Source organism: Glycine max, chromosome 2 (assembly GCF_000004515.6).
Source record: "Glycine max cultivar Williams 82 chromosome 2, Glycine_max_v4.0, whole genome shotgun sequence".
Classification (NCBI taxonomy): domain Eukaryota; kingdom Viridiplantae; phylum Streptophyta; class Magnoliopsida; order Fabales; family Fabaceae; genus Glycine; species Glycine max.
This window is the reverse complement of record NC_016089.4, coordinates 14,599,431-14,623,336: the sequence shown is the minus strand read 5'-3', so window position 1 is coordinate 14,623,336 and position 23,906 is coordinate 14,599,431. Positions and strand designations below refer to the sequence as shown.

General features: G+C 33.6%; 2 protein-coding genes across 5 annotated transcripts; one reads left to right on the top strand and one right to left on the bottom strand.

The window, feature by feature from the left end:
- Positions 1–1,258: 1,258 nt before the first annotated feature.
- On the bottom strand, positions 1,259–6,749 carry LOC100812322 (something about silencing protein 10). Of its 3 annotated transcripts, none has more exons than XM_006574960.4 (16): positions 6,504–6,749; positions 6,260–6,348; positions 5,966–6,053; positions 5,454–5,605; positions 5,121–5,267; positions 4,822–4,934; positions 4,467–4,554; positions 4,088–4,267; positions 3,378–3,551; positions 3,194–3,271; positions 2,899–3,038; positions 2,693–2,819; positions 2,025–2,281; positions 1,829–1,889; positions 1,669–1,737; positions 1,259–1,547 (listed from the first exon to the last, which is right to left on the bottom strand). In XM_006574960.4, exons 1-16 carry the CDS (start codon positions 6,619–6,621, stop codon positions 1,416–1,418), a joined length of 2,013 nt encoding a protein of 670 aa, XP_006575023.1. In that variant the 5' UTR covers positions 6,622–6,749; the 3' UTR covers positions 1,259–1,415. The 3 variants fall into 3 exon arrangements, with proteins under 3 accessions (XP_006575023.1, XP_014622492.1, XP_006575024.1); XM_014767006.3 differs by having other exon boundaries at positions 2,899–3,035; XM_006574961.4 differs by lacking the exon at positions 6,504–6,749 and having other exon boundaries at positions 5,454–5,579.
- A 1,718-nt stretch (positions 6,750–8,467) lies between these two features.
- On the top strand, positions 8,468–23,577 carry LOC100811786 (DNA polymerase I, thermostable). Of its 2 annotated transcripts, XM_003520129.5 has the most exons (15): positions 8,468–8,749; positions 8,859–9,099; positions 10,006–10,085; positions 13,589–13,627; positions 13,789–13,807; positions 16,962–17,015; positions 18,541–18,668; positions 18,752–18,820; positions 19,941–20,026; positions 20,583–20,692; positions 21,277–21,327; positions 22,577–22,635; positions 22,884–22,928; positions 23,051–23,125; positions 23,330–23,577. In XM_003520129.5, exons 1-15 carry the CDS (start codon positions 8,591–8,593, stop codon positions 23,447–23,449), a joined length of 1,335 nt encoding a protein of 444 aa, XP_003520177.1. In that variant the 5' UTR covers positions 8,468–8,590; the 3' UTR covers positions 23,450–23,577. The 2 variants fall into 2 exon arrangements, with proteins under 2 accessions (XP_003520177.1, XP_006575022.1); XM_006574959.4 differs by lacking the exon at positions 16,962–17,015.
- The last annotated feature ends 329 nt before the right edge of the window (positions 23,578–23,906 follow it).

Below are 23,906 nucleotides of genomic sequence, written 5' to 3'. Positions count from 1 at the left end.
AAGAATAATAATAATGACAAATTTAGGTTTGCTTAGTTTTGTTTTTTAATTACACGTTTGTAATAAAAAATAGTTGATAATTTATAATTAGTTTGTAATTAATTATTTTTATATTTTTTTTAATAAAAACTAAAAGATAATTAAAATATAAATTATAGGGACTAAAAAAATTATTTTTAAACTATAAAAATAAAAAAAAATAAAAATATAAATTATAAGGACCAAAAAGTTAAAATAAAATTAAAATATAAATTATAGGAACTAAAAAATCACTTTCAAATTATTAGGATTAAAAGATATAAATCGTGAAACTGAATAAGTAATTTAACTTTTTTTTTTCGATTAGAATTTTTCTTAGATATTCTATATATAGTGTTCAACGTTAAAATTTGACGTGAATTATTAAGGAAAAAAAATCCAACGTTGTAATCCACCTTGCTCCCAATCCATACGTCCTTGAATGACATAAAATAGTAACTAAAATGATATTCAGCCTTGTATTTGATTTTCATTAAGAAATAACTTATCGGTCTGTAAAAACTTTTTCTTTAACACGCTTAAAAATTCATGTCAACGAAAAACCAAACACAATAACTTATAACTTTCCTCCCCTTAAAATTCACGGAAGCTCGTTTCATCAACCTAAAACTCTTTTAGAGTGTGTTTGGATGAAGAAATTTTAAATTCTAAAAAATTTTAAATTCTAAAAATTTTAAATACTTAAATTGAAATTTTTTTATTTTTAAAATTTTGTGTTTGAATAAAAAAAATTAAAACTGTGAGTGAAAGAAAATGAGTCGTAGGTTTGAAAGCAAATTTTTAAAAACTTTTAGATAGAAGAAAAGATGAAGGTTATAAAGGAATTACGAAAACATTTTGAAAGGTTAAGAGAATTTTAATTTTCCCCTTTAGAAAAAAAAATTAAAATTTCACACTTTTAATTGTTTAAAGTTTTGTTTTAAAATTCAAAAAACTTAAATTTTTCATAAAAAAAATCCAAACAATGAATTTTAGATTAAAAAAATTTAAATTTCACACTTTTAATTGTTTAAAGTTTTGTTTTAAAATTCAAAAAACTTAAATTTTTCATAAAAAAATATCCAAACAATGAATTTTAGATTAAAAAAATTTAAATTCTCAAATAAATTACTTTCCTCAATTAAAATTCTCAATCCAAACACAATCTTAGTGTCACTTACAAAATTGACAAGTAAAAATATACCATTACTCTGAAAATACAGGATCAAAACTGGCAAAATTGCAAATGACTTGATATGCCATATATGCTTATATCCCAACCAATACCCTACAGGCTATACTTTCACCGTTGTAATAAGTAAACAAGATACTTCCATCTACGTAAATGATTCAAACTTGGATAATTTTGGAAATATATTGTAAAGCTAATAACAATATCAGCTCTTGAATCTAATGCTTCTACTGATAGCCGCATTAATTCCAGAGGATTCTCCACCATAAGGAGCGGTCGGCCTCTTGATACTCTGAACCTGCCCCTTGCGATTCTTAACAGCTTTTTGATGCTTGAGCTGCACATTGGGATAGCGAGAAAAAACATTTGGTCAAGCAAGAAAGACACCAGTTAAACAAACAAAATTTGAGGAGTTTTGTTAGCCCAAAAGAATGAATGCTTCTAGATAGAGTGAGTACCTTGTAATTCTTTCTGGGATTCTTTTTTGCTTTGTTGCGATTGCGGGTTAGTCCCCTATTCTTCTCGATCTGCAGCATATTGGCAACAAGGTAAAGACTTGCAATTTTGTAAGAAATAATGAACAATTCAGTTAAAAACCATAGTAGATTGAGCAAGAACCTGAGAAGAAATATGGCGCTTTCCTTCTACAGTCTCTGGCAATGAAGAGACTGAAGAGTTCCTGTAATAGCAATCAATCTTTATTACCAAATTGAAGATGATGGCAACAATAAAATTGAAATAGCCAAGTCATGTTGAAGCATAATATATATCCCGAACAAGTTACAAAAGAGCCAAAAGGCTACAAAAACTTCACCTTGAGTAAGTCTCAGCTTTTGCTGCCAGTTTTGCAGCTCGCAGTTGTTCCACTTGTTTGTAAAATTCATTTTCTGAGTCCCCACTTCCACCATCCTCCTCTTCATCGGTAACCTCATTAGGTCCAAGATCAGCCATTTGATCATCATCATCATCCTCAGTCCTAATTCCAGCACCAGCCAACACCCGAAGCTCATGTTTCCTTCGTCTTTCACCAATATCATCTCTCTTTGGTAAATCATCATCACCAGAAACCACCTTACTCAAAAAAAAGGATCAGTTAGATGTTTCAAAGGCAGGTGATATAAAGAATGAATATTTTTACAGCCTAAAATAAAGGAAAGATTTTCTTTTTTTTTGCATCATGAACTTCAGTACTACACAAACTTTTAGACAAACAAAATGAAATAAATTTGGCAGTAGGCCCACTTTCTACCCTTCACCTATTTCTACTCTCCCTTTTTATTTCCATCTACCCTATTTCTCTCCTCTCTACCAAACAGGGCATAAGGGACCCAAGTCCTTCCACTCATTTTAGCAAATGTAGGCTTAACCAACATACAGTGGTTAAAATGACATTTTAAAGTAGCTTACAATGTGCAAGCCACTATGAATTGCAAAGGAAATTAGACATCAGAATTCATCATGCAAAACTTTGAAGTTCAGTACCTTGGGCTTCTTCATATTTGCATTAAGGAACTGAGAAACTCTTTTGGAGACAGAACCATTAATCAATCTAGCTTCCCCGTTGGCATCCATGGTATCATCATTAAAATCATCATATGTTTCGAGCATGCTGTGAAATTTGTAAGTGGCTAATAAGTTCCAACATGCTTGAAACAAGTAATGTAAAGGATAGAAGAGTGAAGCTATACCCATTAACTGGTTTCAAACGTTTTAATGCATTACTAGGTTTTGGAGCAATGGAGCTGTACAGACCCTTGTTTTTCAGTTTTTCCTCGAGGGAAGCTCTAACTTTTAGCATTTCCAAACTCTGTGCGCCAATGTGATCCTTCTGCCATGTTAAGGTTTATCTCGGTCAAATTAATAACTTTTTACAACAACAAAAAATAAATCAAATGAAAAGGTACACTCTGGGTATACTATACTGAGATTCAATAGAAACAAAGTAAAAGTACAAAACATCATATGCCATGATCTATAATTCACCTGAGGTTTAACTTTTCTTGTTTTCTGTACACTATTCTTTGAGGTTTCCAATTTTTGCATCTCAAATTGCTTGTTAGGCTGCATCAATACATAAAAGAAAATGTTGACCGTTGAGGACATTTTTTAAGGTTACCATTTGGATGACAGATAAATATAAAAGCCAAGATTAAGAAGTGACGAATACCACTGTTTCTTCTGTTGATTTGGCAGAGACAAGAGGCTGCTCTTGGTTTTTAATGATAGAATCAGCTGTTGTTGGAGCGTTCTCATTATCTGAATTTACTACTGTTTCTAACCCATTATTTCCTTTAAGAATGTCCTCAAGTTCAAATGGAAGTTTTGTGTCAAGTTGTTTTATCTGTTGAGAGAGGCACACATTAAAAATTTGCAAAAAAAAAAAACAGAGAAAACAAACCATCTCAAATCCAATATTTGTGTGCAATTGCACATCAATGGTGTAAATGTCGGCAGATAACTATGCACAGTCGATGACATCATAGTAGAGAGTTCATACATTAATCTAGCATGAATTATACCAGTTTGTCTATTGAGTAAGCAAGGCTGCCAATATAGGTGTATGCAATATAATAAATCATCCAATATAAGCATACATATTTCCAATAAATTTGGTTGAAACATTGATTATCTAGCAAAACAGGACTAATGAAGCAATGTCGTTGCCATATATCTATACCCTTACATCTACTTCCAGGTTACAGCATTAATGGACAATCCTGTATACAAGAAAGCCAAGGCATGAATAAGTGATATTTGGGCTCTCCATCCGGTGGAAGCTCTTTATGTCACTACACTAACCATACTCATAAGACAAATGATTTTGGAAACTAGATCCTTAAAGTCACAGATATTTAGGTATTTTGAAAATAACAAGACCTGATCCAATAATTTCTTGATCTCTTCAAGGCGAGCTATTATGGGATGATCATAAACTGGCTGCCCTTCAGACTTGAGGAGAAGGTAGAAAGTTATAGCTTGGCAATAGGACAGCAAAATAAGCTGCTTCAACTCAAAATAACGCACTTCTCCTTTCATAACTATTTCCCCCTTTTTAACCTTCACAAAAGATAAAAAAATAACTATAAAATCAAAGGAAAGACTCTTTAGATATATTATTGATAGATATAAATTGACTGACTCTACTCCTATAGAAACTAAGCATTTTATTTTATATTTATACAGGCCAAACTCTTTTTACATGGTTTGCATGGCCATGGATCAGGGAAAAAAAAAGAAAAGCCACAAGAGGAAAAACCTTGCTTAAAAATGGGTTAATTTCACATTCGAGTTGTCTGTGTGCCTCATTTAGTTCTGACAACCAATCAACTAATTCTGGAGCAGATCTGCAAGGAGAAGATAGCCACTAGTCAAGAAGAAGCATAGGACAATGACAGCATTGACATAGACATGTTTTAATACAAATATACATACATACATATATATATATATATGTGTGTGTGTGTGTGTGTGTGTGTGTGTGTGTGTGTGTGTGAATATCTGATACTGTTTTATTTAATCCACCAGTGAATATGGCAGATATTAAACTAAAGCAATGCATTAAAAGGTAACATCATAATCAATTGGCTGAAAGATGAAGACAACATCCTAACCTATATAAAACATTCATTTGCTCCTCCTTTGACAAAGCATTCAGTTCATCAACACTGAAATTTATATCTCTATCCAGTGACTTTATTGCTTCGCTTCCTTTATCTGATGCATCCTGTAAAATATAGAAGTTTAGTACAAGTTTGTTGATAGATACCATACCTCTATATCTCATAATCATATGCCTTCACCATATGTTTTATTGCCCTAATATTCCTTCCTCCATTGTGTTTTTCCTCAAGTAATATGGAAATTGACCACAATAAGGCAACAAACCAACGAGATCATCAACAGCACTAACCTTCAAAGTTAATTTCTCATTATCTTTGTCTTCACTTATATCCACAAGGTCGTAGTCTTCCATTGTTAAGGATTTTGCCTTCTCCCTTTGTATTTGTAATGCCAATTCTTCCTCTTCTTTTGGGGCCTCATCATCACTTGATTGTAGCTTAAACCAAAATTTTACAATTACTTAACAGAAACAATAAAATGCACCAGAAAACAAATAGTTTTAAAGTTAGATCATGGAGTCATGGATCCACCAGGAGAACATCTACACATCAATGGTTTAAATGTTACCTAACCTACGAAAACAATTTTTTTTTAGTTTTACATGCATTGCTCAAATAGTCACCTCAAAATTTCGATTCTCAGCACCGTGTGAGAATTTTTTCCCACCCAATGTAAGTTTATAATCTTCCTCATCTTCATCATCATCATCGGCATCATTCATTTCATCATCGCCTCCACCAAACTTTCCCTGTAAATATTTCCTTTGCCTAATCACTAAGCACAGCATACCCATAGATTTAGTGAAATTACAACTCTTGAATAAATTACACTTTAAAAAACTTGCACAAGTAACAAAGGGATTTTTTAGCAAAAATATTTTTTCATAAGCCAAAACTATAAATACATGCTTAATAACTGAGAATTTCAACAGACACAGCAGGTATATAGAATGTCCAATATGAATTAACTAAAATTGGGCAACAACATGGGAACATATTTTTATAAAAAATGATATATGCATTTTTGTCTTTACTATAAAACCTCATCATCTAGCTCTATCAAATTTAATTGAGTACTTTGAAGATTGAAATATATATATGTATACCTATATCAAATATAAAATATCTTACTTACTCTTTGCCACAACGTCATCCCTGTCGTCGTCGTCGTCGTCATCTTCACCATCATCCTCATCTTCGTCATCCTCATCTTCATCAATATCCTTCGACCGATATTTGAAGAAAAAAAATGAGACAAAGTATACAAATGAAATACAAATTGTCGTTAACAGTCCTATTCTAATTGTTAAGCAAAGCAAAAGTAACATAAAGAGTTTGATATTTCAAGTTCCATTGAGTGAAAGAAGAGGTTTCGTAAATTAAAAAAAATTAAGTAATTAAAGAGCTTATAAGTTATAGCAACCAAAACCTGAACATCAAAAATAGGGAGCTCCTCATCTTCCGATTCTTCAGCATCATCATTTATGTCAAGGGGGACAATGTCCCTCTGCTTATGAACTGCAAAACCAAAGCATCACACAAGTGAGTCGGCAACAACCACGCCAAAAATCATAAGAAAATTAGCATATAGTGCTGGTCATAGTAAAACAAATAATAACGAAAAATTAAACTCGAGAAAGGAAAAGAATAAAAGAAGAAAGAAATGGTGTTACAAGTATCAATATCGTCGTCCATGTCATCACTGGAATAAGCACCATGGCGAGAACTTGTTTTACTTTTCGAGCTTTTGGCATCTTTCTTTTGATAACTTGTACCTCTCTTCTTCCCCATCGTGTGTGTTCTGTTCTTCACCGCCAAACCCCAGAACTGCACCTTTGTCTCTTCTTCACACTCACGCGTCTCGCACCGGCGCGTAAGGTGAGGGGTTAAGGCCAGACTGAGTAAACCTAACAAAAAATTAGGGATGTGAATTAAAAAAAGAAAAAGAAAAAGAGGTGCGAAAATAATGGGCCACCCGCTGTATGGGCCTGCCCTGCCCATACTGAGGGGATATTCTTCCTCCATTTGTCCAATCTCAAATACACCCTGCAAAACATGTGAAAAATCAAATTTGCCCTTCACTTACAATCTCTAATACACCCATCTCGTAACCTTCTTAACATCAACTATCCGCAAAGTTGATTCAAACACCTGCCTAAACGTTATATTTTGATTACTATTATAAAAGTGACCTTCAAGACACAACCAAAAATAATAATTGATAAGCATTTCTATATGATCCATACGTTAAAGGCAAGGCAAGGGATGCAAAAGAAATAATTAAATGAGCACTATAATTACTACCTCCACGTATGTCTTTGGATCAAGACCACTTGACTGTTCAATAGATGTAGGTGGGGATGAAAATCTCATTGCACATGATATTCTAATTGTAGGTAACAAATCAGAAAATAAAACTAATTTAATTGAGACTTAATTACTAATGTGATAACCTGAATGCAAGTCATAGTCTATTTTTCTATTCACAATCAGTTATTGCGTATATTTAAAAAAATTACAGCGGAAAAAAGTTAAATTTTATTTTATACAACTTAAATAAGGATTAACACTCAGTAGTGCCAAAATTTTATAAAAAATACTAAGACAACCCCCATTTACTTTTAAAGAACCAACTAAACCCCTAATCTAACATCTACAATTGCCTTGAATTGATCCTACCCCCGTTCTTTAGATTTCAATCTTCCAGATCATGCTATCAATGTTGCAATTATGTGATTTCTCCAATGCAACAACTTTGGCCTAATGTACTGCTAGTGCATTCTTTGCTCTTTCATCTCAAGGAAGTTCGCAAGCTTCACTGGCAGAAGCTGTTCTCAAACCAGTGGGGGGAATGAAGCAATCTACTGAAAGGCCTCAAACATCAAACGCAACCTCGTCAATTGTCCAAGCCTCTTCCATTCTTATTTTAGTATGGCTCATGGTCATCTCCCCAAACCTGAAAAGGGTAATGTTGGAATTATAAATTTTTGTTGGGTGTATTTGAGATTGGACTGGTGCAGGAAGAAAATCCCTTTATATTTTGAGCTTGTTTGATTTGGGGCTTTTTAACCTAATCCATTTAACTTGCAGGTTTAAATGAGTTTTATCTGTGGTCCCTCACAGCATTTTTATAATTTAATATAAAAATATATAATACTAATAAATAAAGAGTGTAAATTTAGTAAAAATAAATTTTTAAAAAAGTATAGAAATTAAGCAATTTTATATGTCTTAATGGTTGGTGAATGATGATATAATATTTTAATTTAGATAGAATTATAGATTAAATAAATATGATGTTGGTTCAAGATGTAAATTAAATTACCATTTTGGGAAAAAAAAATTAATAAATAATTCATAGTTCATTTTTAAATTGGTTTAAAATGGGTCAAATTTAATATTCAAAAATTTTATTTTATTTTTAATTATTTTTGTGAAATGTCGGTCGGCCCGCTAAGCCTGCACGCTATGTGGAGTGGGTGTGATCTCACCAAAAAGAGCCCCTTTAGAATGCAGGCTTCCCAGGTTGAGGAAAATAATAGGATGTGAATTATAAAAATGGTGGTGCGAACAAAATGGGCCACCCGCTGTTTGGCCCAAAATTGTATATTTGCTATTTAGCACCTGTTTCCGACACAGCTAAGCACAAGGTTTGTTTCTCTTCCATTTCTCTCGCGGTCTCTCTTGTCTTCCATGCCGTGACTTGCTTCAACGTCTATATGCTGTGACTGTCACTGCTATAGCGACAAATTTCACACAAATGGCGTGTTGCTATAAGTACCAGTTTTTGTTTCTTCACTCTCATTCCTTCTGGAGGAAGCTTCCGTTCCCGCGCCACGTTACCGCCTCGGGTTTCACTTGCAATCTTCAAACCCCGTCGCTGCTTCTTTCTTCGCGCTCGCGCGCGCTACTCTCTAAGGTAACGCACTCACCAATTATTGTTGTTATCGTTACTCGCTGCACTGTGCTGTGTTTTCATTCTGTTGAATTTTCTTTCTTTTTTGTTGTTTTTTTACGTTTATCGTTAGGGTTATTGTAGAGCTACTTCAGAATCGCCGGGAGCCGTTCCCGCAACTCCGCGAAGTGCCGCCGCGTCGGGGACGTTGATTCCCGAAGCCGGAATCGGAATCGGAACCGGAACCGCTCAAGCGCTGCAGTCAGGTTCTGCTGGCAATGCGGAACTCGTGACGAACGCCGAGCCTTTGAATGGCAGAGTTATGATCATTGACGGAACTTCGATTATTCACCGCGCGTACTACAAGCTTTTAGGCACGTTTCGTTTTCTTTGCAACTTTTAGTTCACGCAGAATTAGAATTGTGTTCTTCACTTCCTTTTCTAGGGTGTGATGTGGTGAATGTTTTATGGACCATCATCTACATCGACATCGTGATCTTATCCAATGTCTTTTTAAACTTGTTGTGTTTGTTGGCTTCGTTTCCTCTGAATTATTATTTTGAGTAAACCCTGGAATTTAGTCCCTGAATTTGTGAGGCGCTGTCGTAGTAGTATTTGGAATTAGAAAAATGTCAAATAAATCCTTGAAATTAAAATTCCTGTCCTAAAGTTACTATTGACATTAATTTTAATTTCAGGGATTTATTTAGGCTTAAATACCTTTGTTTTGCTTTTCTTCCTTGCAATTTTTTTTGTTTGTTTTAGTCCTTGTAAATTTATGTTTGTTATATTTTTTGCTCTTAAAACGGTTTAGGTGGCGCTTTAAACAGTGGAAAAAATGTTATCTAAACTTCTTAAAGGACGAAAAGAAAAGTAAACATAATTTGTAAGGACTAAAACAACAAAAACATGAAAAGAAAAAAATGCTAAGGACTAAAGGTATTTAAACAATTTATTTAACATTTTTTCTGATTCTAGAGACTACTGTGACTGTGCCTTACAAATTCAGGCACTAAAATGAGGCTTTACTTGAATTATTTTCTATTTGGAGATGTGTATTTGCTATGTTGCTATAGGTTTTGAACAAGAGGAGTTTAATTGTGTCATGTATTTCGATAAAACTTGTGTCTTTTTTGTGTAAATTTTGCTATTGATAAAATTAAAAGCTATTTTGGCTAATTGGCTTTCTATTATTCACTCTTTGATTTTTTAATTTTTGATTTGGGGTTTTGTTTGAGGAGTGTTACTGATTGTTGTTAATCTTTTTCATGGTGTGATAGCAAAGTTGCATCATGGTCATCTAACACATGCTGATGGAAATGGAGATTGGGTTTTAATGATGTTTACAGCACTATCTCTTGTAAGTTATCTGTATAGATGTATATGAAGATGTTCGAATTTTTATTTTCTCATTTGAATTTGTAGAATTCATAAACTTTTATGCTCCTACATTTGCATTGGTCTCTGACAATAAAGCTATAGATGAAGAGAGTTTTGCCCCTCAACAAGATTACTGAGTTTTGTGGAAAAATATAAAGAACTAATTTTAATGCCCATTAAAAAAGACAAATAATTTGGGAGAGACAATGAAATATGTAAGTGTATATGAGTAACTAGTTCTGAGCTAGTTACTCATATACACTTACAAAATATAAGATAGTTTGAATTTGAAGAGCAATTGTTCCAAACACGGAAAGGTGAAGGGTATTTTGGCTTGTAGTTTCTTGGGATAAGCTGATCAGTGTGTTCAGAGTAAAAGATTAACTTGTTAAATCAAATTGTTAGTCTTTTTTTGTTTTTGTTAGTTTTGTGGAGGAAAACAGAGGAGAGAAGAGAGACAATGCATATGCAGAGGAAATAGAATTATTCTATTCTAATTCAAATTGTTCTCAGCAGTGATACAATAAATAACAAAAGATAAACTAATTAGATAACAAGATATTAGCAAAATAGAATATTAAAACTAACTTGCTCCTTAAAGATAGGAACCACTTATTGACTAGGCTAATCCATTAAAACTGACTTACCCCTAAAATATAGGAAATCAACTTATTTATTAAATCTTATTTTAAAAATTGAAAAATAAAATATTATGCAGTTACAAAAGTATATCTTCAACACTCCTCCTTGCTTTTGGAACTGCAAACTCCAATTCTTTGAGTTCAAGTTTGTTGATAGGTAGTGACTTTGTAAACATGTCAGCTAGTTGATCTTTAGACTTGCAGTAAATTAAGTTCACTTCTCCATTTTGTTGCATCTTTATCAAATAATAGACCTTGATGTTGAAATGTTTAGTCTTCCCATGACATACGGGATTGTTTGCAATAGCAATGACTTCTTGATTGTCAACAAAAATTCCAGTTTTGTTCTTTTTAGAAAATAGAATGTTTGACCTTGTTGTAGTGAGATACATTAGACATCCAATCAAGCTCCCATAATATCCTTCATCAATGTTATCAACACCTTCTTCCTTGCTAAACTTCTCCTTTTGATTCATTGGTGTACTAACAGACTTGCATTCCTCCATTTGAAACTTCTTCAAATTTTCTTTTGCATATTTTCTTTTTTTCATGTTTAGCATTCTTTCAAGATGGCAATGATCAAGCCTCTTGTGCTTGAATTCCATGGGTGTGACTTGAGTGAAATAGGTTGTATGCTCCTCCTCTGCTGGATCAAATGAAAAGCTTTTACCTTTCATTTTAACCCTTAGAACTTCCCGGCCAAAATTGTCATAGATAAAGCAATGTTGATGTTCAAAGGACACTTTAAATCCCTTTTTAATCAATTGACCTACACTTAGCAAGTTTTGGTCAATGTTAGGTACATAAAGAACATCTGATATTAATTTAATACCTGAACACGTTGAAATTGCAACAGTTCCTTTTCCTTTTACAGGAATATAGCCACCATTCCCAATTCTGACCTTTGAGACATTAGTTGGCTTCAAATCCTTGAATAGAGTCTTATCATATGTCATGTGATTCGTACAACCACTATCAATCAACCAACTTTCACTTGATTCACTACTCAAGAAGCATGTGGCCACAACCAGTTGGTCCTCCTCTTCTTGATTAGCAATCTGAGCTCCCTCATCATGGTGATTTTTGTTGGGGCAGATCACCGCTTCATGTCCTATCTGGTTGCACTTGTTACATTTTGCATCTGGTCTCCTCCAACATCTGAAAGGTGCATGACCTTTTTTGCCACAATGCTGACAAGGTGGATAATTTTTCTTTTTATCCTTACCTTGGTTGTTTGCACTGTTTTCGCTGCTTGCTGGTTGATTCTTCTTGAAAAAATTCTTTTTGCTTTCATCAACTTCATGATGTTTGGCGGGCAAAGCACCTTCGACAACACGATCTTGCCTCATCAACCTTCGCTGCTCTTGAGCTTGCAGGGCATGTAGCACTTCTGCCAATGTGATTTTCGACAGATCCTTTGTGTTCTCCAATGAAGCTATAGATGCTTCATACTTCTCTGGCACCGTTACCAAAATTTTCTCTACAATTCTCGAATCAGCAAAATCACTTCCCAACAACTTTATCTTGTTGGCAATACCCCACAATTTGTTTGAGTATTCTTTGATTGTCTCTGACTCTTGCATCCTTTGAAGCTCAAATTCCCTCCTTAAATTCAGCACTTGCATGCTTCGTATTCTATCATCTCCAGCGTATTCCTCTTTCAGATAATCCCAAATTGCTTTGGGTGATTTAAGAGTCATGATTTTGATGAATATCATTTGTGAAACACCAGTGAACAAACATGATCTCGCCTTTGCCTTCTTCATCTTTCTTTCCTTGTGATTTTTAATTTGGGCCATGGTGGGATTTTCAGGCAGCGGATATATTTCATAATCCTCTTCCACGGCATCCCATAAATCCAAAGACTCCATGTAGGATTGCATTTTCACTTTCCAAAGATCATAATTCTCTCCATCAAAGATTGGAAGAGTTATGTGGGAAAAACTTGCTTCACCTTCCATGGTAAAAGTCCCGTAAGAATAAGACTCTGATACCAATTGTTGGTTTTGTGGAGGAAATTATAAAAACAGAGGAGAGAAGAGAGACAATGCATATGCAGAAGAAATAGAATTATTCTATTCTAATTCAAATTGTTCTCAACAGTGATACAATAAATAGCAAAAGATAAACTAATTAGATAACAAGATATTAACAAAATAGAATATTAAAACTAACTTGCTCCTTAAAGATAGGAACCACTTATTGACTAGGCTAATCCATTAAAACTGACTTACCCCTAAAATATAGGAAATCAACTTATTTACTAAATCCTATTTTAAAAATTGAAAAATAAAATATTATGCAGTTACAAAAGTATATTTTCAACAGTTTTATAAATACAATACTCATCAAAGTATGCCTGTAAGTATAATCTCTTACCTTCTTATATTATTGTTAAGTGACTTACATTTGGCATTGTCATGTGGGCATTATCATTGTATTATAATATAAATATAAACACCTTTATAATATAAATCGTATGTCTAATCAAATAATGCTGTTTGCTGTGTCAGCAAGTGCAAACATATGGTCTTAAAAGAGCTATAATTTAACTTTTCTGCAGCATTTTTCACTTCTTGATTAATCTTAGAGACTTAATGAGCAATAATTTTAATTTGCATTGAAGAAACTCTGTAGTGCTGTTTTCTTAATCAACAAAGAAGAAAAATAATGCAGATTTCTTGGAAGTCATTCAAATTGAACCACAATTTTTTTTAATTGACAGTACAGTATGTATATGATTTTAATTGTGGTTGAATAATGAATACACATACAAGTTTCATTTTGTTTAATTGATGTGCTGTTTTTATCTTATAGTTATTCTTGGTTATATTTCTTGCAGATAATTGATGTTCTGAAATTTATCCCTTCCCATGTTGTGGTAAGTTCTGTTCATCATGTCTTTATTTATGTGAAAAAACATGTATTTCCATAAAAATTTCATTGTCACTATTTTTTTTCCTGTTATTTCAATCTTTTTCTTTTCCCCGTGTTTACAATCAGTTAATCTTACGGATATAGTTTGGTTTCTTTTGCATGCAGGTAGTGTTTGACCATGATGGTGAGTGACCACCTCTATATTTGCTTGTATGCTTTTTTAATTTTTTCCTCTTATATCCTTCATGCTAATAAAAAATTAGCTTTTTTTAATCTTTGAGATACTTTTCTGTACTATTTAGTTTCTACTGGTGTATGCAGTGCGATTACATTGATGATCAATTATGAACTGTTGAATAAACTGAGAGATAGAAGGGAGAGAAAACTTGTTGAACATAAAGGCTAATTTTATTGATTATCAAAAGTTAATTACAGAAGGTTATAAAAGAGGTATAGATAGACCTTTGTTCTATTATTGTAATAGATTGTCACTAACTAACAGAATTGTAACTAACTAACAGAATCTAACCGACTCTAACTGATTCTAACCAACTTTAACTGATTCTAACCAACTCTAAGATAGGTGCTGTTAGCAAAAGCTAACAGCCCTTACAATTAGTTTACAGAACTGTTTTCACAGTTGACTAACAACATACTCTAATACCCCCCTCAAACTCAAGGGGAAGAGTTTTCAGGAGAAACACTCTTCACATTGAGTTTGCCTTGAAGAACTTCAAATCGTGACGCAGAAAGAGGCTTGGTGAGAATGTCAGCCCACTGATCTAAAGCTGGAACATGGACAATAGTAAGCTGCTTGGCCAGAATCTTCTCTCTTACAAAAAAGACATCAATTTCCATGTGTTTGGTACGGTTATGAAAAACTGGATTGTGTGCAATAGAAACTGCACTCTGATTATCACAAAAAATAACAGGAGTAGTGAATGAAACTTGCAATTCTGTTAGCAGAGTATGAATCCAAGTTAATTCAGTGGAAGTCTGAGCTATACTGCGATACTCAGCTTCTGTATTAGACCTGACAGTAACTTTCTGCTTTTGAGACCACCAAGAGATTAAGTTTGGACCAAGAAAAATAGCAGTTCCTGAGGTAGAGCGCCTGTCATCCACATCTGATGCCCAGTCAGCATCACAAAAGGCTCGAATAACTAAGGGCTTTGTAACAGATATAGGTTGAAGAAGCAAACCATGAAACAAAGTGCCCTTCAGATACCTTAATATCCGTTTTACCACTGTCCAGTGAGAATCCAAAGGAGCAGCCATAAATTGGCAAACTTTGTTGACAGCAAAACTGATCTCAGGTCTAGTAAGGGTAGCATACTGTAATGCACCAACTACAGACTTGTATAAGGTTGGATCATGAAAAACATCAGCACCATGTCGAGACAACTTGCAGTTGGATACCATTGGAGAAGAGATAGAGTGAGCTTAACAGCCATGTTAGTCTTGTGAAGTAAATCTCTAATGTACTTGGTCTGAGTCATAAGGATAGAACTGTTGGGTAGATACTTGATTTCCAGACCTAGGAAATAATCTAGATGACCAAGTTGCTTGAGTGAAAAAGCAGTGTTTAACTTGTATGTAATCTGATGTATTAGTGAAGGTGAACTACCTGTTAGAATTATACCATCCACATAGACCAGGAGATAAACATGAATTTGTTGGCGAAAAATGAATAAAGATGAATCACTTTTGCTTCCAATAAAACCAAACTGCAGTAAAGTAGATTTTAGCCTGTCAAACCATGTTGAATAAACTGAGAGAGAGAAGGGAGAGAAAACTTGTTGAACATAAAGGTTAATTTTATTGATTATCAAAAGTTAATTACAGAAGGTTATAAAAGAGGTATATATAGACCTCTGTTCTATTATTGTAACATATTGTAACTAACTAACAAAATTGTAATTAACTAACAGAACCTAACCAACTCTAACTAATTCTAACCAACTCTAAGATAGGTGTCGTTAGCAAAAGCTAATAGCCCTTACAATTAGTTTACAAAACTATTTTCACAGTTGACTAACAACATACTCTAATATGAACTATAGTTTTGATGCAGCATTTTGCTGTGCTCCTAACGTTTTGATTGAGATAGTATTGGTTTCCTTGACTGAATTTGGATTGCTTTATTTACAAAAGAATAGAAAAGAAAAATTATTGACTCCAATGACAATAAAGATGCTGGGAGGCAAAACATGGAATACAAGGATAGCACGATGGGCATAATGGATGAAGCCCTAAATTAGAAATGTGGTTGTGAATGAAATGGAAGAATTGACACCTACATAACTTTGGTACTGTTTGTGTGATCTTTAACTTTAGGAGATCTGTTCAGTTTGGTCTGCATTTTCAAATGATTCCTCCATAAGAAAATTGAATTCATATTACACTGACTTACGAAGTTAATGAGATGTTTACAAAAAAGATAATGTGTCAAACTGGTTATACAAATAAAATAATTTGATGTTGTTAAGTTTGATTAAACCTGTGCATCTTTTCAGTCTGGTTTCCAGATTGGCAATATTGGTCATAATATTTAACCTTATAACATCCTCTACTAGCAATATTGGTCATACACTATTTACATTTCTTTTATATGAAGTATACAAGGTTTCCTGTTGAGGATAAGACTAAAACATCCTTGTGCTATCTGCCTCACTAAAACTTGGAATATAGACTTATGCTATTGCTCTATTTCTGCTGGACGTTCCTGCCAAAGTATTGGCCTTTTGTTTTAACATGACAATAGGAATTTTGTAGTGAAAAATTAATGGAGTTGGATGTTTTAATGATATTTTGCAATCTTCTTGAGTTTGTTTTGGCATATCTTGTACTAATGGATTCATATCATGGTTTACCTTAATCATAAATAAAAGAATAAATATTACAGAAATTAGAAGTAATTTGATGTCTAATCATTAGCATTTTAGGAAATAGCATCCTTTAGTTTGATTTTGATCAGAAACTGAAGAGAAAGAAATATTTTTTCACCTGGAAAGTATAATTAGATAAATAGACAATAAAGTACTATTTGCTGCATGATTTCCCACCAAATTCTTGCACTGATAATCTAGGATGTTGTACGTAGAGGGAACTTATTATGATCTGTGAAGACAGTAGCATAGGAGGAAACTATGTTCAGTCATGTACAAATTCCTTCTACAAGCTGTTGATGTACTGATAGTTTCTGGGCATATTAAGGATTTGAAACGCATCATCTTGCGTCTCTTTCTTCCTAGCAGCTAATTTGCATTTCTCAGGTTCACTGGCTTGTAAAGCCACTCTCAAATACAATTTTAATAGAGAAAACCTTTTCATTTCAGGAATTCCTATTGGTCATACATATAATTCATCAAAAGAAAGTTTTACTGCAAAAGGTATGTTTGTTTCTGAGTTTCAGTATTTGCATGATGAAGTTGGAATATGAGAACAGTGTCAGGATTTGAACCTCATTCTTTTGTGGTTATATATGGGCAAGAGTGGAATGGTGTGCGGTGTGCCTAATTTTTTTTTAAAAAAAAATTTCTATGCATTTTTTCTTAAATTATTTGGCTTGCACAAATAAAGTGCTCTCTTACTTTGTCCACCCACCCCAAGTAAAACTCCTCTAGCTCCTAAACTCTCTATTTAGGTGCCTTTGACATTCATATGTCTGGATTTCATTCAGATGATGCACTTTTGTCATCATAAGGTTGGAGGTAATCCGGACTTGTCAAGAAAGTTAGGCTCTAGATTTTGGAGAATCTAATGCTTTGGTTATATACTTATATTTCTAAGCCAACTTACAAAACCAATCTAGCCTTTTCCCTATAGGTTGGGTTGGCTAAATGGATCAAATGATGCCATAGTGTTCTAGACTTCTAGTGTGAATCATCAATCATGTCCATTGACAAAACATTGAGTATATATTATTTTGTTGGCCTATTACTTCCCAACACTTAGTCTATACAGTGTTGCGGGTCTTATAGTTAAAGCGGTGGTAAATTTTTTTCTTAAGCTTGGATGGTACTTACCTTTTTGTTGCAAATAACACTCAAGGCACTCCTCTTCATTCACCCTGCTTGAAACCTACAGTTTACATTTCCCTCTATTTCTCTGTCTTATGTTTAATATATCGATGATACTTAAACCGTGAGAATTTTGTTGAGGTATGCCTTCCAAAACCCAGCTCCACGTCAAGAACATCCCGTTGATCTCCCTCTCAACTCTCCACCTAGGACTATATCATCTGCCAAAAAGCATGCATCATGCTACTGCTCTTGAATATGCTCTGTAGTAGTAGTACAAAGATTGGGGCTCAAAGTTTACCCTTGATGCAGTCCTATAGTTTTTGGAAAATCTATTGTTATTTGTGACCTTAACTTATACTCATACCAGTTGTGATCCCCTCATACATAGCCTTGTTTGCTCTAAATAGGCAATATGGAGTGTCCTTTCTTCTTTTGGGCCCTTCCACCATACATCTCTTGGCACCATATCTTTCACCTTTTCCATATCAATGAAGACCGTGTGTTTGTCTTCCTGGTCTGTTGTAAGCCAAATTAAATATAAATATGTACTTCCTGGATTGTACTGTCCCATCTTTATATTCTTTTCTCAACCTTCATTTGAGGACCACAATATCAATCTGCTTATAATTGTAGGCTGTAATAATGTGGTTCTTTATCCTGATCTTTTATTCTGTTCATATTTGTCTCACTTTGATTTTAATGGGTTTCAATTCAAATCACACTGGGGTAGTTAATATTATTATGATTTACTGTGTTTTTAGAATGACTAACTGATTAATTTCCCTATTTAAGTGAGCTTTACCTGTATTTGTTGACCATGTCTTACTTCAACACTTTGTATTACAGCTTCATAATGTTATGAATATTAATTTCATGTGCACTTTATTTGAAGGCCAGAATTTTCGGCACAATCTATACCCCGCATACAAGAGCAACCGTCCTCCAACTCCTGATACCATTGTTCAGGGACTTCAATACTTCAAAGCATCCATCAAGGCTATGTCCATAAAAATAATTGAGGCAAGTATAAGTGGTGGATTTATACTGCTTACAGATTTTAAGGGTGTAATATAATATAATTGATATACATCATTTGATGATAGGTTCCAGGTGTAGAGGCAGATGATGTGATTGGAACATTAGCCTTAAGGAGTGTTGATGCTGGGTACAAGGTGATCTCCTTAATGAATTTGAATATTACTTAATGCACATTTTCAGATTTGAGAAAATATTGTTCTCTTGAGTCTTGACCAAATGAATATGTACAATTATGGTTGTAAATGTGCATTTCATTAAGAGAGTACCTGCAAAACCTCTCTCTACTGTAAGCATTGCTATTTGTATAATTGTCAATGTTGTGTTATTCAGTTTAATAACAATGTTATTATTAAGATCCCACTTCAGCTAGGTATATGGTCAAAATATTCCATATAATTACTTGGGCAATATTTCCTCCTTGAGCTAGCTTTTTGGGTTGAATTAAAGCCCAATCTGTATTCTGTTCTCAATTCTAATATGGTATTACAACCTATATAATCTTGGGACACTGTATATGTCTGGTCTTGCAAGCCTCATGCTCTAGATATCTTGTCCTAGGTGTGAGAGTGGAGATCCCATGACTATGTATATGGCCAAAAATACATAATGAACTGGGCAATCCTTTCCCCTTGAGTAATCTTTTGGGGTTTAGTTAAGCGCAATCCATTCTTAATTCTAGTAGTTTTATAAATATGTGTTTCTTGTTGCATGTGTTGAGTTTATTAATCAGTTGAAATGTTAAATCTTCTGGGTTTTAAACAAGTTAACTACATTGTTTCTTAAGTATCAATTTCATTTTGGTTAAATTGAATGGAAGTAGAAAGGAAAAGTAGTGATATTGAAGCTTTGATAAAGAAGGTTAAAATTTGCTTAGCTGAATAGCTGTGCAATCGAATTACTTTTGACTACCTTCCTGTGGTTTGACAGTTGAAGATTTTCCTTGTCCTCTGTTGTCAATTGCCTCCTCCTGGTAGTAATTATTATTTAGTATTGGTGAAAATACCATTGATTTTCTGTTTTGTTTGATTTGTATATTTCTTAGTCTGTTGATGATATTGAAGTTGCTGCCAATGATTATTATGGTGTTTTCATGCTAATTACTAGTGTGATTGATGAGACTTGATTGAATTATGATGTGGCCATTCTGCTTGAATAAAATTATAAATAGCTTGATATTTATGCTTTCTTTATGGAAATGCCCTCAAAGACATTACTAAGTCACCACTACTTATGTTTGTCTTATCTTAATAATAGGTACGAGTTGTCTCCCCCGACAAAGACTTTTTTCAGATTTTATCTCCTTCGCTACGTCTACTTCGAATTGCTCCGCGTGGTGATGAGTTAGTATCAGACATAATTTCTGCTTTTATGTCTTGTGCTGGCTAATGATACAGTGCAATAATTGATATGATAGCACTTTATTTCTGACTTTAATATAACGAGAAATCGTCTAATAAACTTTTTATTTTTACCTTTTTTTCCTCCCACTTACCCTTTTATACATAGATAATCACATTACTAGAGCAAAACAATTGAAAAATAGATCCGTTTTTTACATTTGAACTCCCTGGTTCTGCTATTTTACAGAGTGTGGACAATTATACCTGATTGGCTATCTAAATATTATGCTAACACATGTTGCTCTATCTCTTACTATTGCTTATTGAGTGCTGCATGAACTTTTTTCATAAACTAATGATGAAAAAACTGTATTACATGTGTTGCATGCTTGATAGCAATTCAATAATATGCTTCCTCAAAAATCAAATTCAAATAAAGTGCAACAAGGCTGCCACAGAAAGATTTTAAAAAATTAAGTGTTATAATCTATTTAATAATAATATTACAAAGTAATTTATTCTTATGCTTTTGGACTGTTTCTATTACTTTCAACAGGATGGTTTCGTTTGGAGTTGAGGATTTTGAAGAGAGATATGGAGGTCTGAAACCATCCCAGTTTGCAGATATGATCGCACTTACTGGTGATAGATCTGATAATATTCCAGGTTATTTTGTCTCCTCCATTTCAAACGTCATTTGCTGAAACATGAGAAACAAAATAGAAAAGGGTAATTGTGAGCCTGATAAGCTTTTCAAATTTGTGGATATGCATAGTTTCTTATTAGTCAGTAGTGTCACCTATGAAATCAATGGGCATTAGATCTGTTAGAATTAGAATTATTATTTTTGTTTTTAGTCTTGTGTCAGGAATGTTAGTTCTTTAGTTGTACTGGTATTAGGTCAGTGATTTATCACCACATCATCATAATATCACAATTTCATTAGTAAACTGTATCTTCCATTCTTTCTTTTCTATCTTTTCTCCTTAATTTCAACAAGACCAATATCCTGCATCATTGTAGAAATTCACTTATTGTAGAAGGAATCCCATCCTCGGGCCATTCTTATTTTTGGAAGGAGTCTAGTCCTTAGGATTGGAATCACCATTATATGTATTTTTATGTGACAAACTATTGAATCATCATTTCCTTAGAATGATCCTGTACCAAGCATGCTCTTAGGGGTAAAGTTATATAAGCTTCTGAAATTTTAACAAATATTTAATACTTTTAATACTTTATAAATGCAGGAGTTCATGGAATTGGAGATGTTCATGCTGTGCAATTACTTAGTAGATTTGGTGAGGTTTATTAACTTTTGCTTTATTTTTTTCCAAAAGGTTACGTTGTGTTAAGTTGAGGATTCTTGTCTAGTGTTGGATTCATTGGTAAAGCATGTTCTGGCATTGTGAGAATTCAATATTCACCAAGTGCCATGGTCTGTGATTTGACTTTTACAAGCTTAACTATGAGAGTCTATCTTCCTATCTAATAAGCAAGCATTTTTATTTGCTTATGCCCAAATCGAGAATCTAATATCTATTTACCACTCACTATAATCAGTGGTATTCAAATCTTAGGTCCGGATTCTGCATTACTAGCAGATAGGACTGTAGGTCAAATATATGTACAGCTTCTTTTGTGTGGTTACATTCTGCTCTGGATCAACAATTGGCTGATTTGAATGTAGCAGAAACGTAATCTGCAACTTTTACCTATTAGTACCTCTGGTACTCATTTAATATTTATATTATTTTGGCTGATAAAAAAAAAAAAAAAAAAGGAGACATGGTAAGGGAAAAGAAAATGTGAGTGTTAATAAATTTGTTAGGGTACCCCCTACGCTGGACCATGGGAGGAAGGTGAGGGAGGGAAAGAGGGTTTTTTACTATACTTATAACTGAATGCTTATATAGCAAGTAGAGAAAGTAGACAGAGAAAAAGTGAGGTCTCTCTTGGATAAAATGCCACAGGTAAAGGAGAGAGGTTGGGCAAGAATTTGGTGAGGTTTGGGCTCGAGTTCCCTGCTATGTGCTGCTCTATCTGTTTTATTTTTTTTCCTTTTTCTTTTCCTGTGAGAGTCAGAGGTTATGCACTGACTTATCATTGGAATTACTTCTTTCTGTAATGAAATACCTGGGTTCTTATCATAATTCCTTTGCTTTATGTATTTTGAGTGTTTGGTTTGGCTGGAAAATCACAAATTGACAGTACCTTTATTACACTGTCCAGAAAAAGACAGTGTAAGTTAATTGACTTAAATAGTTTATAATGCTGCAGATATAACAGTCCTTTCTTTGATTGTTTTCCCTTCCCAGTTTGGTTCTTCTACTTATTGAGTGTTTTAAAAACTATTTGAATTAATTTTGACTTTTGAGTTTTATTGGTTGGGTGCTTGGTTGGCATGTGATAATATATAGTCATCCAAATAATTTAACTTTCTAGAACACACTGGCAAAAGATTTTTGTTTTAAGTTACTTGGTCTTGTACCTTGTATATTTTTTAATGTATGTATGGTTTTAAGCATATCTCTTCACCTATATGAACAGGCACATTGGAGAGGTTGTTGGATTCCGTTGATCAAATTAAAGAGGATCACATTAAAAAGGTATTGCTGATTGATACTATGCTTCATGTGCAAGTTTGCTCACATGATGATTAAAATGTTCTCATTGGAATTTATGTCTGGTTCAACATTATTAGTGAGGTTTCTTGTTACATTTAGCATCTGAATGTAGTCAGTTCCTTACTGTAAATGATAGTATGATTTTACTTTTAAAATTATTGTAGCTCACCTTCATATGCCCCATTGACGCTCCACTTATATTGTGCTTACATTTGCCATTTTTCTTCTAGGCCTTGATCGAAAATGCTGAGCAGGCAGTCTTGAGCAAGGAACTGGCAAGCATCTTAATCTCTAATATTTACTTCTCTCCACTTTTTTCTACTTGTTTTGCAGCATCTATTTGTCCTGTTATATATACAATTTTGTCTTTATGTGTTAGTACTTCAAATTATGACAGGCATTGTTGCGCTCTGATCTTCCATTGTACATGGTACCGCTCGCTATAAAAGATCTCTCATTTAATAAACCAGAGGTTTGTGGCATCGAAGGCAGTTTAAGTTTTCAATTTCTATATTTTTAATTTTTTTTTAGTATGGTCTTTTTTTCGGTCCAATTACAGAATTTGTTTATTATAATTATATAAGTAGTAGTATTATAAATGGTTGAAGGTACGCTATTATGTTTTGACATTGCTCAATTTATGTATTTTAACTTAGTAAAAATGAATCGTGTACAGGACAACGGTAGCAAGTTCAACAGCCTTTTAACAGCTATCAGTGCATACGCAGAAGGGTTTTCAGCTGATCCTATCATCAGGAGAACAGTTCATTTGTGGCAAAAGTTGGATTCAAGATGAAACTGAGTCATCGGGGTTTCTTGTATAGAGGGGATTCTTTGAATAGAACATTTCAATACTTGGAACAGTACACAACACGAGGGTTTTTAAGTGTATATAGTAAGCAGAACGAGTTGTTCTTCTGTGGATATCTATGCATTCCACTGATGGCTCCGCGATCTTCATTATTATTTTTTGTAGTTTGACACATGTATCCATTTTTGTTTAAGGTAAAAAGCGCATTAAAATATAGGCACCAGGAAGAACATAAAATGATTCGTAGTATTTCTCTAGATGACTGTAGATTTTAGGAAGCTTGTAGAAAGTTTGAGGAGTCGAAGTCTAAAGTGCACTCGTACTAATGTGTTCCATGGTGAAATATAGGAGGAGAAAAGTGATGAGTAGCTTTTATCTACATCCACATTCTTACAGCTTCAAATAACAGAATGATTATATAGCCAACTAATAAGTGTATGTT